Source organism: Coregonus lavaretus (genome assembly GCF_964263955.1).
Source record: "Coregonus lavaretus genome assembly, chromosome: 8".
In the NCBI taxonomy this organism is placed as follows: domain Eukaryota; kingdom Metazoa; phylum Chordata; class Actinopteri; order Salmoniformes; family Salmonidae; genus Coregonus; species Coregonus lavaretus.
In genome coordinates, this window is record NC_139995.1 from 7142301 (window position 1) to 7156290 (window position 13990).

Here is a 13990-nt window from a genome sequence, read left to right on the forward strand (position 1 = left end):
CTTTTTCAACATTGTGTTAGGTTACAGCATTCTTCTAAAATTGATTAAATTGTTTTTTCCCCTCATCAATATACACACACACACACAATACCCCATAATGACAAAGCAATAACAGAAATATGACATTCACATAAGTATTCAGACACTTTACTCAGTACTTAGTTGAAGCAGCTTTAGCAGCGATTACAGCTTCGAGTCTTCTTGTCTGGCCACTCTACCATAAAGGCCCGATTAGTGGAGGGCTGCAGAGATGGTTGTCCTTCTGGAAGTTTCTCCCATCTCCACAGAGGAACTCTGGAGCTCTGTCAGAGTGACCATCGGGTTCTTGGTCACCTCCTTGACCAAGGCCCTTCTCCCCCGATTGCGCAGTTTGGCCGGGTGGCCAGCTCTAGGAAGAGTCTTGGTGGTTCCAAACTTCTTCCATTTAAGAATAATTGAGGCCACTGTGTTCTTGGTCTGTTCTTCAATGCTGCATAAACTTTTTGGTACCCTTCCCCAGATCTGTGCCTCCACACAATCCTGTCTTGGAGCTATACAGACAATTCCTTCGACCTCATGGCTTGGTTTTTGCTCTGCCATGCACTGTCAACTGTGGGACCTTATATAGACAGGTGTGTGCCTTTCCAAATCATGTCCAATCAATTGAATTTACCACAGGTGGACTCCAATCAAGTTGTAGAAACCTCTCAAGGATAATCAATGGAAACAGGATGCACCTGAGCTCAATTTCGTGTCTCATAGCAAAGGGTCAGAATACTTATGTAAATAAGGTATTTCTGTTTAACTATACATTTGCACACACAAAAAAATTACTGTTTTCACTTTGTCATTATGGGGTATTGTGTGTAGATTGATGAACATTTAATCAATTTTAGAATAAGGCTGTAACGTAACAAAATGTAGAAATAGTGAAGGGGTCTGAATACTTTCCTAATGTACTGTATTGTAGTATATTATTACCTGTCATGTTGTAGTGCATCCAGTTAAGCATGATCTCTGGGGCGCGGTACCACCTGGTCGCTACATAACCCGTCATCTCATCATCAGTGTGTCTCGCCAAACCAAAGTCCAGGATCTGACGGACAGATGGATAGAGAGAGAGGGAGAAAGCAAGTGTGTGTGTGTGTGTGTGTGCACATGTGTGTGCACGAGAGAGAGAGAGAGAGAGAGAGAGAGAGAGAGAGAGAGAGATGGTTGTGTGTATGTATCAAAGGTGTGGACTCGAGTCTGACTCGAGTTACACAATTCATAACTTCAGACTCGAGTTGATAGAAAATAAAATGACTTGACTTGGAGCCTCGACTTGAGAGTGATGACTAAATTATCTGGCCAGGGTTTGTAACATTTTGTCACTCATTTTGTGGCACAGAGTCTCAGTGGATTACTCTCCATGCAGCCAGAGTCAGCATTAAAAAATAATGTGCAACAGATTAGTTAGTGAAACACACACACTTGGCCCTCTGATTGGACCAGCAAACTGTCAATCAACACAGGTTGGGTGAGCTAGCGAACAGATTGGTATCACTGGCAAACGTGTGGCAAGCTGGCATTTGCCCAAGCAATTTCAATCAGGTGGAGCAGTGAAATATTGAAAGTATTGACACAAAAGTGTTAAAAAGAGTCATGATTTGTTAACTCACGCACTGCTCTCCACTGTCCTCCGGTATTTTATTTATTTAGCAAACGTGTTAACACATCACTCCCGTCAGACAAGCGAGAACTTTCGCAGAAATGTTGCAGCAGCCTACACCTACACATTTTCGATCTGACATGCTGTATGGGAAAAAGACGAGAACATTTTTCAGTCTGATCAACTAGACTACTGATAACCAAATGAGCCTGTCCCCTCTGGCCAGTTTAACGAAGTGGTAACGGCAGGTAGCTTAGTGGTTAAGAGCGTTGTGCCAGTAACCGAAAGGTCGCTGGTTCTAATCCCTGAGCCGACTAGGTGAAAAATCTGTCGATGTGCCCTTGAGCAAGGCACTTAACCCTAATTGCTCCTGTAAGTCGCTCTGGATAAGAGCGTCTGCTAAATGACAAAAATGTAAATGTAAATGTAACGTTATGTAGCCTATTTATGTGTTAGATTAGGAGACAATTTGAATGTAGGCTAATCAAATTTGGTTTATGCTATATTCAAACTTGGGAAGGCTACCTTGATCTTTTCAATCCAAAATTATTAACTGAAATTAATCAAAACAATACGGACGGCAGACTGTGTGAGCTACTTTTCAATTACAGTTGCATAGGCCTACATGATGCAAATCTGCATAAAGCAAGCTCAGCCCTGCGAGTTATATTGTCCAATTGCAGTTTTTGTCTCTGTGTCTGTGTAAATGAAGCCTCCCTGTTAGTCTAGTTTAAAAATATAATTCATATGAACAAGTACAAGGTTTCTGCAATTTGAGAGGGTTTTCATCCTCCCTAGGTTGAGGAGTGTTACCAGAAGTAAAAAAAAACAAAAAAACATTTGACCTGATTAGAAAATCTCTAGGCCCATCATAGCCCATTTAAAACCGTTTCACAACTGATTAATCACTGTCATACCCTATAGGGTCTGGATTTATACCTGGTTAGTTTACCAGATTAGGAAAAACTCTGGGCCCAAGCAAAAAAATGTTTGCCCCACCACTCTGGGTCCTGTGGTGCCACCTCGGGCTGATTTGCTGTACAGCTATGGGATCGGGTGCAGTGCAAATGTCAAATTGTAGGGAGAGAGGATTGCCATAAATAAATATGCAGCTCCAAAAATGTTAACTGTTTACTTTGCAAGCTCACCAGCAATGGGGCATCAAGCAACAATTACTAGCATAGGCCTACTGGTCTTTTGGTATGAAATTGCTTGAAATGTATAATTTACTTATGAAGCTTGCATTTGGAATTTGTTATTAAAATTAATAAGGACAATCAAAATATGTTGTAGACAAAATAATGAAAAGAGCTGTCTGGTAGTCTCAATAAATAGACAAAGACTTGTTGTTGAACAGATTTTTTTACTAGACTTGTGACTCGACTTGCTCTTAGAATGCACGGCTTGGGCTTGACTCGAGACTCGACCCGTTCTACTTGGGACTCAACTTGAGACTCTGACCATTCTTGTGACACGAATAATAGTGACTTCGTCCCATCTCTGGTGTTTACAGTGCCTTTAGAAAGTGACTTATTCTACATTTTGTTGTGTTATAGCCTGAATTCAAAATTGATTACATTGATTTATTTTCACACAATACCCAATAATGACAAAGTGAAAACATATTTATATATATTTTTCAAATGTATTGAAAAATGAAATACAGAAATCTCATTTACATAACTATTCACACCCGAGTCAATACTTTGTAGAAGCACCTTTGGCAGCGATTACAGCTGTGAGTCTTTCTGGGTAAGTCTCTAAGAGCTTTACACACCTGGATTATGCAATATTTGCACATTATTATTTTCAAAATTCTTCAAGCTCTGTCAAATTGGTTGTTGATCATTGCTAGACAACCATTTTCAGGGCTTCCCATAGATTTTCTAGTAGATTTAAGTCAAAACTGTAACAGCCACTCAGGAACATTCCATATCTTCTTGGTAAGCAACTCCAGTGTAGATTTGGCCTTGTGTTTTAGGTTATTATCCTGCTGAAAGGAGAATTAATCTCCCAGTATCTGGTGGAATACAGACAACCAGGTTTTCCTCTAGGATTTTGCCTGTGCTTAGCTCCATTCTGTTTCTTTCTTATCCTGAAAAACTCCCCAGTCCTTAACGATTACAAGCATACTCATAACATGATGCAGGAACCACTACGCTTGAAAATATGGAGAGTGGTACTCAGTAATGTGTTGTATTGGATTTGCCCCAAACATAATACTTTGTATTCAGGAGAAAAAGTGAATTGCTTTACCACATTTTTTAAAATTATTACTTTAGTGCCTTGTTGCAAACAGGATGCATGTCGTGGAATATTTTTATTCTGTACAGGCTTCATTATTTTCACTCTCTCAATTAGGTTAGTATTGTGGATTAACTACAATGTTGTTGATCCATCCTCAGTTTTCTCCTATCACAGCCATTAAACTCTGTAACTGTTTTAAAGTCACCATTGGCCTCATGGTGAAATCCCTGAGCGGTTTCCTATCTCTTCGGCAACTGAGTTAGGAAGGACGCCTGTATCTTTGTAGTGACTGGGTGTATTGATACACCATTCAAAGCGTAATTAATAACTTCACCATGCTCAAAGGGATATTCAATGTTAGCATTTTTTTTACCCATCAACCAATAGGTGCTCTTATTTGAAAGGCATTGGAAAACCTCCCTGGTCTTTGAGGTTGAATCTGTGTTTGAAATTCACTGCTTGACTGAGGGACCTTACAGATAATTGTACAGTTGAAGTCGGCAGTTTACATACACTTAGGTTGGAGTCATTAAAACTTGGTTTTCAAGCACTCCACAAATTTCTTGTTAACAAACTATAGTTTTGGCAAGTTACTAGGACATCTACTTTGTGCATGACACAAGTCATTTTTCCAACAATTGTTTACAGACAGATTATTTCACTTATAATTCACTGTGTCACAATTCCAATGGGTCAGAAGTTTACATACACCAAGTTGACTGTGCCTTTAAACAGCATGGAAAATTCCAGAAAATGATGTAATGGCTTTAGAAGCTTCTGATAGGATAATTGACATCATTTGAGTCAATTGGAAGTGTACCTTTGGATGTATTTCAAGGCCTACCTTCAAACTCAGTGCCTCTTTGCTTGACATCATGGGAAAATCAAAAGAAATGAGCCAATACCTCAGAAAAATAATTGTAGACCTCCACAAGTCTGGTTCATCCTTGGGAGCAATTTCCAAACGCCTGAAGGTACCACGTTCATCTGTACAAACAATAGTACGCAAGTATAAACACCATTGGACCACGCAGCCGTCATACCGCTCAGGAAGGAGACGCGTTCTGTCTCCTAGAGATGAACGTACTTTGGTGCGAAAAGTGCAAATCAATCCCAGAACAACAGCAAAGGACCTTGTGAAGATGCTGAAGGAAACAGGTACAAAAGTACCTATATCCACAGTAAAACGAGTCCTATATCGACATAAACTGAAAGGCCGCTCAGCAAAGAAGAAGCCACTGCTCCAAAACCGCCATAAAAAAGTCAGACTACGGTTTGCAACTGCACATGGGGACAAAGATCATACTTTTTGGAGAAATGTCCTCTGGTCTGATGAAACAAAAATAGAACTGGTTGGCCATAATGACCATCGTTATGTTTGGAGGAAAAAGGGGGTTTCTTGCAAGCCGAAGAACACCATCCCAACCATGAAGCACGGGGGTGGCAGCATCATGCTGTGGGGGTGCTTTGCTGCAGGAGTGACTGGTGCACTTCACAAAATAGATGGCATCATGAGGAAGGAAGATTATGTGGATATATTGAAGCAACATCTCAAGACATCAGTCAGGAAGTTAAAGCTTGGTCGCAAATGGATCTTCCAAATGGACAATGACCCCAAGCATACTTCCAAAGTTGTGGCAAAATGGCTTAAGGACAACAAAGTCAAGGTATTGGAGTGGCCATCACAAAGCCCTGACCTCAATCCTATAGAACATTTGTGGGCAGACCTGAAAAAGCGTGTGCGAGCAAGGAGGCCTACGAACCTGACTCAGTTACACCAGCTCTGTCAGGAGGAATGGGCCAAAATTCACCCAACGTATTGTGGGAAGCTTGTGGAAGGCTACCCAAAACGTTTGACCCAAGTTAAACAATTTAAAGGCAATGCTACCAAATACTAATTGAGTGTACGTAAACTTCTGACCCACTGGGAATGTGATGAAAGAAATAAAAGCTGAAATAAATCATTCTCTCTACTATTATTCTGACATTTCACATTCTTAAAATAAAGTGGTGATCCTAACTGACCTAAGAAAGGGAATTTTTACTAGGATTAAATGTCAGGAATTGTGAAAAACAGAGTTTAAATGTATTTGGCTATGGTGTATGTAAACTTCCGACTTCAACTGTATGTGTGGTACAGAGATGACGTAGGCATTCAAAAATCATGTTAAACACTATTATTGAGTCCATGCAACTTATGTGACTTGTTAAGCACATTTGTACTCCTGAACGTATTTAGGCTAACAATGGGGTTTGACATTGTAAAACCTTTGAAAAAACATAATTCCACTTTGACATTATGGGGTATTGTGTGTAGGCCAATGACAAAAAATATTTAATCCATTTTGAATTCAGGCTGTAACAACAAAATATGGAAAACGTCAAGGGGTGTGAATACTTTCTGAAGGCACTGGTGTGTGTGTATATGTATATGTATATGTATATATATATATATATGTATATGTATATGTATATATGTATATATATATATGTATATATATATATATATATATATATATATATATATATATATATATATATATATATATATATATATATATATATATATATATATATATATATATATATATATATATACACACACACATACACACACACATACACACAGTGCCTTCGGAAAGTATTCACAGCCCTCGACTTTTTCTACATTTTGTTACATTACAGCTTTATTAAAAATTGATTAAATAAATAACAATCCTCAGCAATCTACACACAATACCCCATAATGACAAAGCAAAAACAGTTTTAGACATTTTTGCAAATGTATTAAAAATAAAATATAAATACCTTATTTACATAACTATTCCGATCCTTTGCTATAAAACACAAAATTGAGCTCAAGTGCATCCTGTTTCCATTGATCATCCTTGAGATGTTTCTACAACCTGATTGGAGTCCACCTGAGGTAAATTCAATTGATTGGACATGATTTAGAAAAGGCACACACCTGTCTATATAAGGTCCCACAGTTGACAGTGGATGTCAGAGCAAAAACCAAGCCATGAGGTCGAAGGAATTGTCCGTAGAGCTCCGAGACAGGATTGTCGAGGCACAGATCTGGGGAAGGGTAACAAAAAATGTCTGCAGCATTGAAGGTGCCCAAGAACACAGTGGCCTCCATAATTCTTAAATGGAAGAAGTTTGGAACCACCAAGACTCTTCCTAGAGCTGGCCACCCGGCCAAACTAAGCAATCGGGAGAGAAGGACCTTGGTCAGGGAGATGACCAAGAACCCGTGGATCACTCTGACAGATCTCTAGAGTTTCTCTGTGGAGATGGGAGAACCTTCCAGAAGGACAACCATCTCTGCAGTACTGCACCAATCAGGCCTTTATGGTAGAGTGGCTTTTAGACCATGAGAAACAAGATTCTCTGGTCTGATGAAACCAAGATTGAACTCTTTGGCCTGAATGCCAAGCGTCATGGCTGGAGGAAACCTGGCACCATCCCTACGGTGAAGGATGGTGGAGGCAGCATCATGCTGTGGGGATGTTTATCAGCGACAGGGAGACTAGTCAGGATTGAAGCAAAGATGAAAGGAGCAAAGTACAGAGAGATCCTTGATGAAAACCTGCTCCACAGCGCTCAGGATCTCAGACTGGGGCGAAGGTTCACCTTCCAACAGGACAACAACCCTAAGCACACAGCCAAGACAACACAGGGCTTTGTTGGGCCAGTAACCGAAAGGAATCCCCGAGCTGACAAGGTAAAAAGCTGTCGTTCTGCCCCTGAGCAAGGCAGTTAACCCACTGTTCCCCGGGCGCAGAAGACGTGGATGTCGATTAAGGCAGCCCTCCCCACCTCTCTGATTCAGAAGGGTTGGGTTAAATGCGGAAGACACATTTCAGTTAAATGCATTCAGTTGTACAACTGACTAGGTATCCCTTTTTCCCTTTCCTTTCAGGACAAGTCTCTGAATGTCCTCGAGTCGCCCAGCCAGAGCCCAGACTTGAACCCAATCAAAAATCTCTGGAGAGACCTGAAAATAGTTGTGCAGCAACGCTCCCCATCCAACCTGACAGAGCTTGAGAGGATCTGCAGAGAAGAATGGGAGAAACTCCCCAAATACAGGTGTGCCAAGCTTGTAGCGTCATACCCAAGAAAACTAGAGGCTGTAATCGCTGCCATTAGTACTTCAACAAAGTACTGAGTAAAGGGTCTGAATACTTACGTAAATGTGATCTTTTTTTAATTTTTATACATTTGCAGAAATGTCTAAAAACCTGTTTTTGCTTTGTCATTATGGGGTATTGTGTGTAAATTGATGAGGGGGAAAACATATTTAAATCAATATTAGAATAAGGCTGTAACCTGTACAGTACCAGTGATATACAGTACCAGTCAAAAGTTTGGACACACCTACTCATTCAAGGGTTTTTCTTTATTTTCACTATTTTCCACATTGTAGAATAATAGTGAAGACATCAAAACTATGAAATAACACATATGGAATCATGTAGCAACCTAAAAAGTGTTAAACAAATCTAAATATATTTTATATTCTTTAAAGTAGCCACCATTTTCCTTGATGACAGCTTTGCACACTCTTGTCATTCTCTCAACCAGCTTTACTTGGAATGCTTTTCGAACAGTCTTGAATGAGTTCCCACATATGCTGAGCACTTGTTGTGTGCTTTTCCTTCACTCTGTGGTCCAACTCATCCCAAACCATCTCAATTGGGTTGAGGTCAGGTGATTGTGGAGGCCAGGTCATCTGATGCAGCAATCCATCACCCTCCTTCTTGGTCAAATAGCCCTTACACAGCCTGGAGGTGTGTTGGGTCATTGTCCTGTTGAATAACAAATGATAGTCCCACTAAGTCCAAACCAGATGGGATGGCGTATCACTGGAGAATGCTGTGGTAGCCATGCTGGTTAAGGGTGAATTCTAAATAAATTACAGAGAGTGTCACCAGCAAAGCACCCCCACACCATCACACCTCCTCCTCCATGCTCCACGTGGGAACCACACATGCAGAGCTTTTCTGTTCACCTACTCTGCGTCTCACAAAGACACGGCGGTTGGAACCAAAAATCTCAAATTTGGACTCATCATACCAAAAGGACAGATTTCCAACTGTCTAATGTCCATTATTTGTGTTTCTTGGCCCAAGCAAGTATCTTCTTCTTATTGGTGTCCTTTAGTAGTGATGTTGATGTTGAGATGTGTCTGTTACTTGAACTCTGTGAAGCATTTATTTAGGCTGCAATTTCTCAGGCTGGTAACTCAAATGAACTTATCCTCTGCAGCAGAGGTAACTCTGGATCTTCCATTCCTGTGGTGGTCCTCATGAGAGCCAGTTTCATCAAAGCGCTTGATGGAACACTTGAAGAAACGTTCAAAGTTCTTGACATTTTCCGTATTGACCGACCTTCATGTCTTAAAGTGATGATGGACTGTCGTTTCTCTTTGCTTTTTTTAGCTGTTCTTGCCATAATATGGACTTGGTCTTTTACCAAATAGGGCTAACTTCTGTATACCAACCCTACCTTGTCACAACACAACTGATTGGCTCAAACACATTAAGGAGGAAAGAAATTCCACAAATTAACACCTGTTAATTGAAATGCATTCCAGGTGACTACCTCATGAAGCTGGTTGAGAGAATGCCAAGAGTGTGCAAAGCTGTCATCAAGGCAAAGGGTGGCTACTTTGAAGAATCACAAATATAAAATATATTTTGATTTGTTGAACACTTTTTTGGTTACTACATGATTCCATATGAGTTATTTCATAGTTTTGATGTCTTCACTATTATTCTACAATGTGGAAAATAGTAAAAATAAAGAAAAACCCTTGAATGAGTAGGTGTGTCCAAACTTTTACTAGCTGGAGACGAGAAGCAGTTCAGCGCAGTTGAAAATAAGGTATGGGTAAGGAAACCAATATATAAATCATGTTTAAATTGGGTGAACTATCCCTTTTAGTTAGGCAGACTGGTATAATAGATCAATAAACTTTCTCACTTTGAGTTCACAGTCCTCATTCACTGCCAAGTTACTGGGCTTCAGATCCTGTGGAGGGAAGGAGAGAGGGGAGAATAAGGTATTGAGTATACACTAACACTGTCGGGTATTCCTATTTCCCTCCACCCCATGCAAGCATCTTGACTTAAATATTGATGTAAATATGATGTAACTTACTCTGTGGATGATGTCTGCTGAATGGATATACTGCAAAACAAAAACCGACAACTATTTACAACTGCATACCTATGAAAACCTATACCTGCACCTATGAAAACACACACGTGAACACAGGGGCAAAACACACACGCCTACCTTGAGACCCCTGAGGATCTGGTATATGAGGAACTGAACGTGGTCGTCCGTCAGTTTCTGACACTTGACGATATTGTTGAGGTCCGCCCCCATCAGGTGGGTCACCAGGTACCTGCCAATCACAACCCCCAAAAAGGTAAGACGGGTTGTTACCATGCAATGTTACCCCATTATTAATTTAGCAGCAGCGGGCCACTGCTGCTAAATCATTGCCGCCACTCCCCTCCCCCCCAAAAATAAAATAATATATTTATTTATTTAAAAAATAATACATAAATAAAAATTTGGGGTGGTAAAACGTTTTCAGTGTAAACTTAAATTACTAAAACCAGATATAAAGTATTTATGTAGAAAATATAATAGAGCTATACATTTTTTTTAAAATAAGATCATCTTTGAGAACCAACAAACATTTGACAGTCAGGAAGGCATGAGGCCCTCAATGATTTTGTTATAATGTTTGAGTCACTCAAATAGCATAAAACAGCATAAGCCATGGCACATTTTTGAGAATTGCATGAAATTACCTTTAAAACAGCAAACAAATTATATCTGCGGCCTCTGAAATGTTTGGTCAGAGACCGCACCATTGGCCACCCCCCACCCCACGCTAACTTTGCCTCCGCTGCTGAAAAAAATCCTAAGGGAAACACTGCCATGGCAGCAACACGACATTGGTGGAGAGAGAGAAAGAGAGAGTGTGTGTCTCCTCTGCACTACAAATTACAAACAGTAAACACTGCTAAGTGCTTTACAGCTCCTTTAGGGTGAACCAGGGAGAGTTATGAGAGAGAGAGAGCGAGTGTATAACAGGCATCCTATCCTAGACCAATGAGAAGTGAAAGTTAGTACTTCAGTATTCTGCACACACACGTACTGGAAGCCACAGAGACAGTGGAATGCTTGTTACCATGGAAATAAGGAATAATGTGCAGTATGTGTGCACGTGGTAACCCACCATGTATCTCAGTGAGACGAATCACACCACCAAACACATGAAATAAAGACCTGCAGAAATAGGTTTGTTTAAATATAATACAGCTGGGAATTGCCAGGGACCTCACGATACGATATTATCACGATACTTAGGCATAGATATGATATTGCGATTCTATATTATCACGATTCTATATGTATTGCGATTCGATACTGACATTTTATTGTGAATCGATGTTCCAAACATATTGCTCCATATATGTCTGCTGCAGAGGAAAAAGAGAGAACCATAAGAAAACAAGTTTTGGAGATAAAAGTGCTCAAAACATGTTGGCACACCATTTAAAACATTTTAAAAGAAGATGGAGACAAGCTATAGGATGAGAAATACGGAGTTTAGGTACAGCCGACTAGCGCTAGCTAACGTTACCTAGCTAGCAAAAAAAGTTACATTTTACAAATCGACACTTGGAGTCACAGGGCTCTATAAGTAGGCGCAAGTGTTGAATGCACCTTAGTTTGCAATTTCGCGATGGTAAAACTGGCGCACTGGCATTTTCACCCCTTACGCCAGGTTCTGAAATTTACCTGTCCAATATCAGCTCATTTGCATTGAGGTGGGAGGGGTGGCGAGATTTGATGTGTGTCCTTAAAAACAAGCGCAAAAGTGGCAATTTCATGCAGCACTAAATGGAAGTTGAGACCCATCAAAAGCAGGTCTTAACGGTAACGCATTTGGTAATGGCATGGATTTTGAGAGCGGAAGTGCAGCCTATCCAGCCGTGAAGCACAGTGCCCATGGAACGAGAGATGTGCCTTTTGTGCCGTGAATCTCGTGTTTAGAAACAAAAAAAAATTTGGTTTCCCCCCCCCCCATTTCGTTGAATTTTGCTTGTTCAAGTAGGCTATCCATTCCCATTTTCAAAGAGCGCCCCTCGTCCGATTACTAAAGACGCGCTCCTCCAAACTATTCAGTCCTCCTATAATGCCATATCAACAGCTGATATTTTTTTTATGTGTCTGGGAATGATACAATTGACAGGAGAGTAGTATTTTGTATAGATGTGCGAATGTTGTACATAATCACATTTAGGCCTGTGTGCACACGGTGCCATGGAACAAGAGATGTGATTTATGATATCATGCTTCTGACTCCATCCTATTTAGAAATATTGTTGTCGTTTTAAAAACAGATTGCTTGTTTTTCGTTTCATTTGATTTAAAAAATAAACAATCATAGCCTCCCCTCAATGAAGGCTGTTTTTTTTTTACATGACCAATGCATTCGCCAAATAGCAGACTATCAATAAAGGGTTTGGCTCGTGAGAGTGCTTTGAAATAAATATTAAATCAACAAAGCTTTAGTGAAAGATCAAGTTTAGGAGCAGCAAAACAGTGAGAGGACGTACCCTTTTTATCATTATTTTAGCCAGCTCCCGTTATTATTTTGGATGTGCGTAAAAGCCTCCATAGTCTTAATATTATATGCCCACCGGGCAGTGGCGGCTCCTGAAAAAATTATCAGGAGGGGCAATTTTTCTGATGATTTAGGTGACCTACACACATTTAAAAAAAAGATATGTCCAGCAACAACATGAAGACAGGGGCAGCATATAAGTCAATACCAGAAGCATTTATTGACTGATCTCAAAAGTGTTGGCTTACCAGGGTTGGTGGAGCCCTCAGTTTCATCTTTGCCTCGCAAAGCTAACTCAAACACTCCGCAAAACTTCACACACTGGATTAGCCGGCTGAGGATGTGGCGGTTCTTGCTAATGTCGTAGTAAATATATTTGTTATAGTGAATATGGAATATGATATGTTGAGTAAAATGTTGTGCTAAGATCTATTTAGGTCAGGAGCTGGTTATAAGTTCTGTTCCTATCCAATAACAATGGACAAAAGGGTCCTATCTTGTCAGCCTTGTCAGCAGGTGGCCAAGGACAACACCCACGCCATAGGCCTCTCAGTTCTTCCAACTCACGAGTTCTTGCTCTGAGGACACACACACACACAAACACACACACATCATCACTGTTAAACACACACACACACACACACACATCATCACTGTTAAACACACACACACACACACACAAAAATCCCCTCTCTTAGGCTGAACATTTGAAGACAGAGAACCCGACTCAGAGCCAATGCAACAGTGACAGTAGCCTGGAGGTGACCTCGCCCAACTCATCAGGACCAATCAGAAGATCAGAACTACTAGATTGAACCTACTTCATTTATTGCATAAAATGTCTGCACACAATGTTTCGGGGCTCTCTTCAGATAATAATAATAATAATAATAATATGCCATTTAGCAGACGCTTTTATCCAAAGCGACTTACAGTCATGCGTGCATACATTTTTGTGTATGGGTGGTCCCGGGGATCGAACCCACTACCTTGGCGTTACAAGCACCATGCTCTACCAGCTGAGCTACAGAAAGTGGATACTCATGGATGCGCATTGCAATTGTAAAATGTCAACACAATTGGAGACACCACGTCATTTTTGGAGACATGTTATTGACAGTAAACTATTGTAGATGCGACTGCTAACTAAATAAAACATTTTAGCTGGCTAGCTAATCATCTTAGCTAAATGTGGGGCAAACAATTCAGTTATTTACCGTTAATTTGAGGGATTGGGGTGAAAGAAATCGAGTTACATAGTGATACTTTACGATATACTGTATTGACAATATCGCAATATTTTAGCGCTAGTTGGCTGTACCTGCACCAAAACACCATTATTGTTCCTTCATAGCTTGTTCTCAATCTTTTCACATTGGGAGCCAATTAGTTTTCAGCACTTTTATTTCCATGACTGATCAAAACTCGTTCTCATGGCTTTCTGATCCCTCTGCAAC

At 40.3% G+C, this 13990-nt stretch overlaps 1 protein-coding gene across 1 annotated transcript in view; it reads right to left on the reverse strand.

The window, feature by feature from the left end:
• Positions 1-13990, reverse strand: part of LOC311134282 (mitogen-activated protein kinase 14A-like) — a 61753-nt gene that overhangs the window by 9612 nt on the left and 38151 nt on the right. The window contains exons 4-7 of the mRNA XM_084167916.1: positions 10181-10292; positions 10043-10072; positions 9866-9913; positions 961-1075 (exon numbers count right to left, since the gene is read on the reverse strand). Of these exons, the coding sequence (XP_084024042.1) occupies positions 961-1075; positions 9866-9913; positions 10043-10072; positions 10181-10292 (305 nt within the window). The remainder of the gene's footprint in view (positions 1-960; positions 1076-9865; positions 9914-10042; positions 10073-10180; positions 10293-13990) is intronic.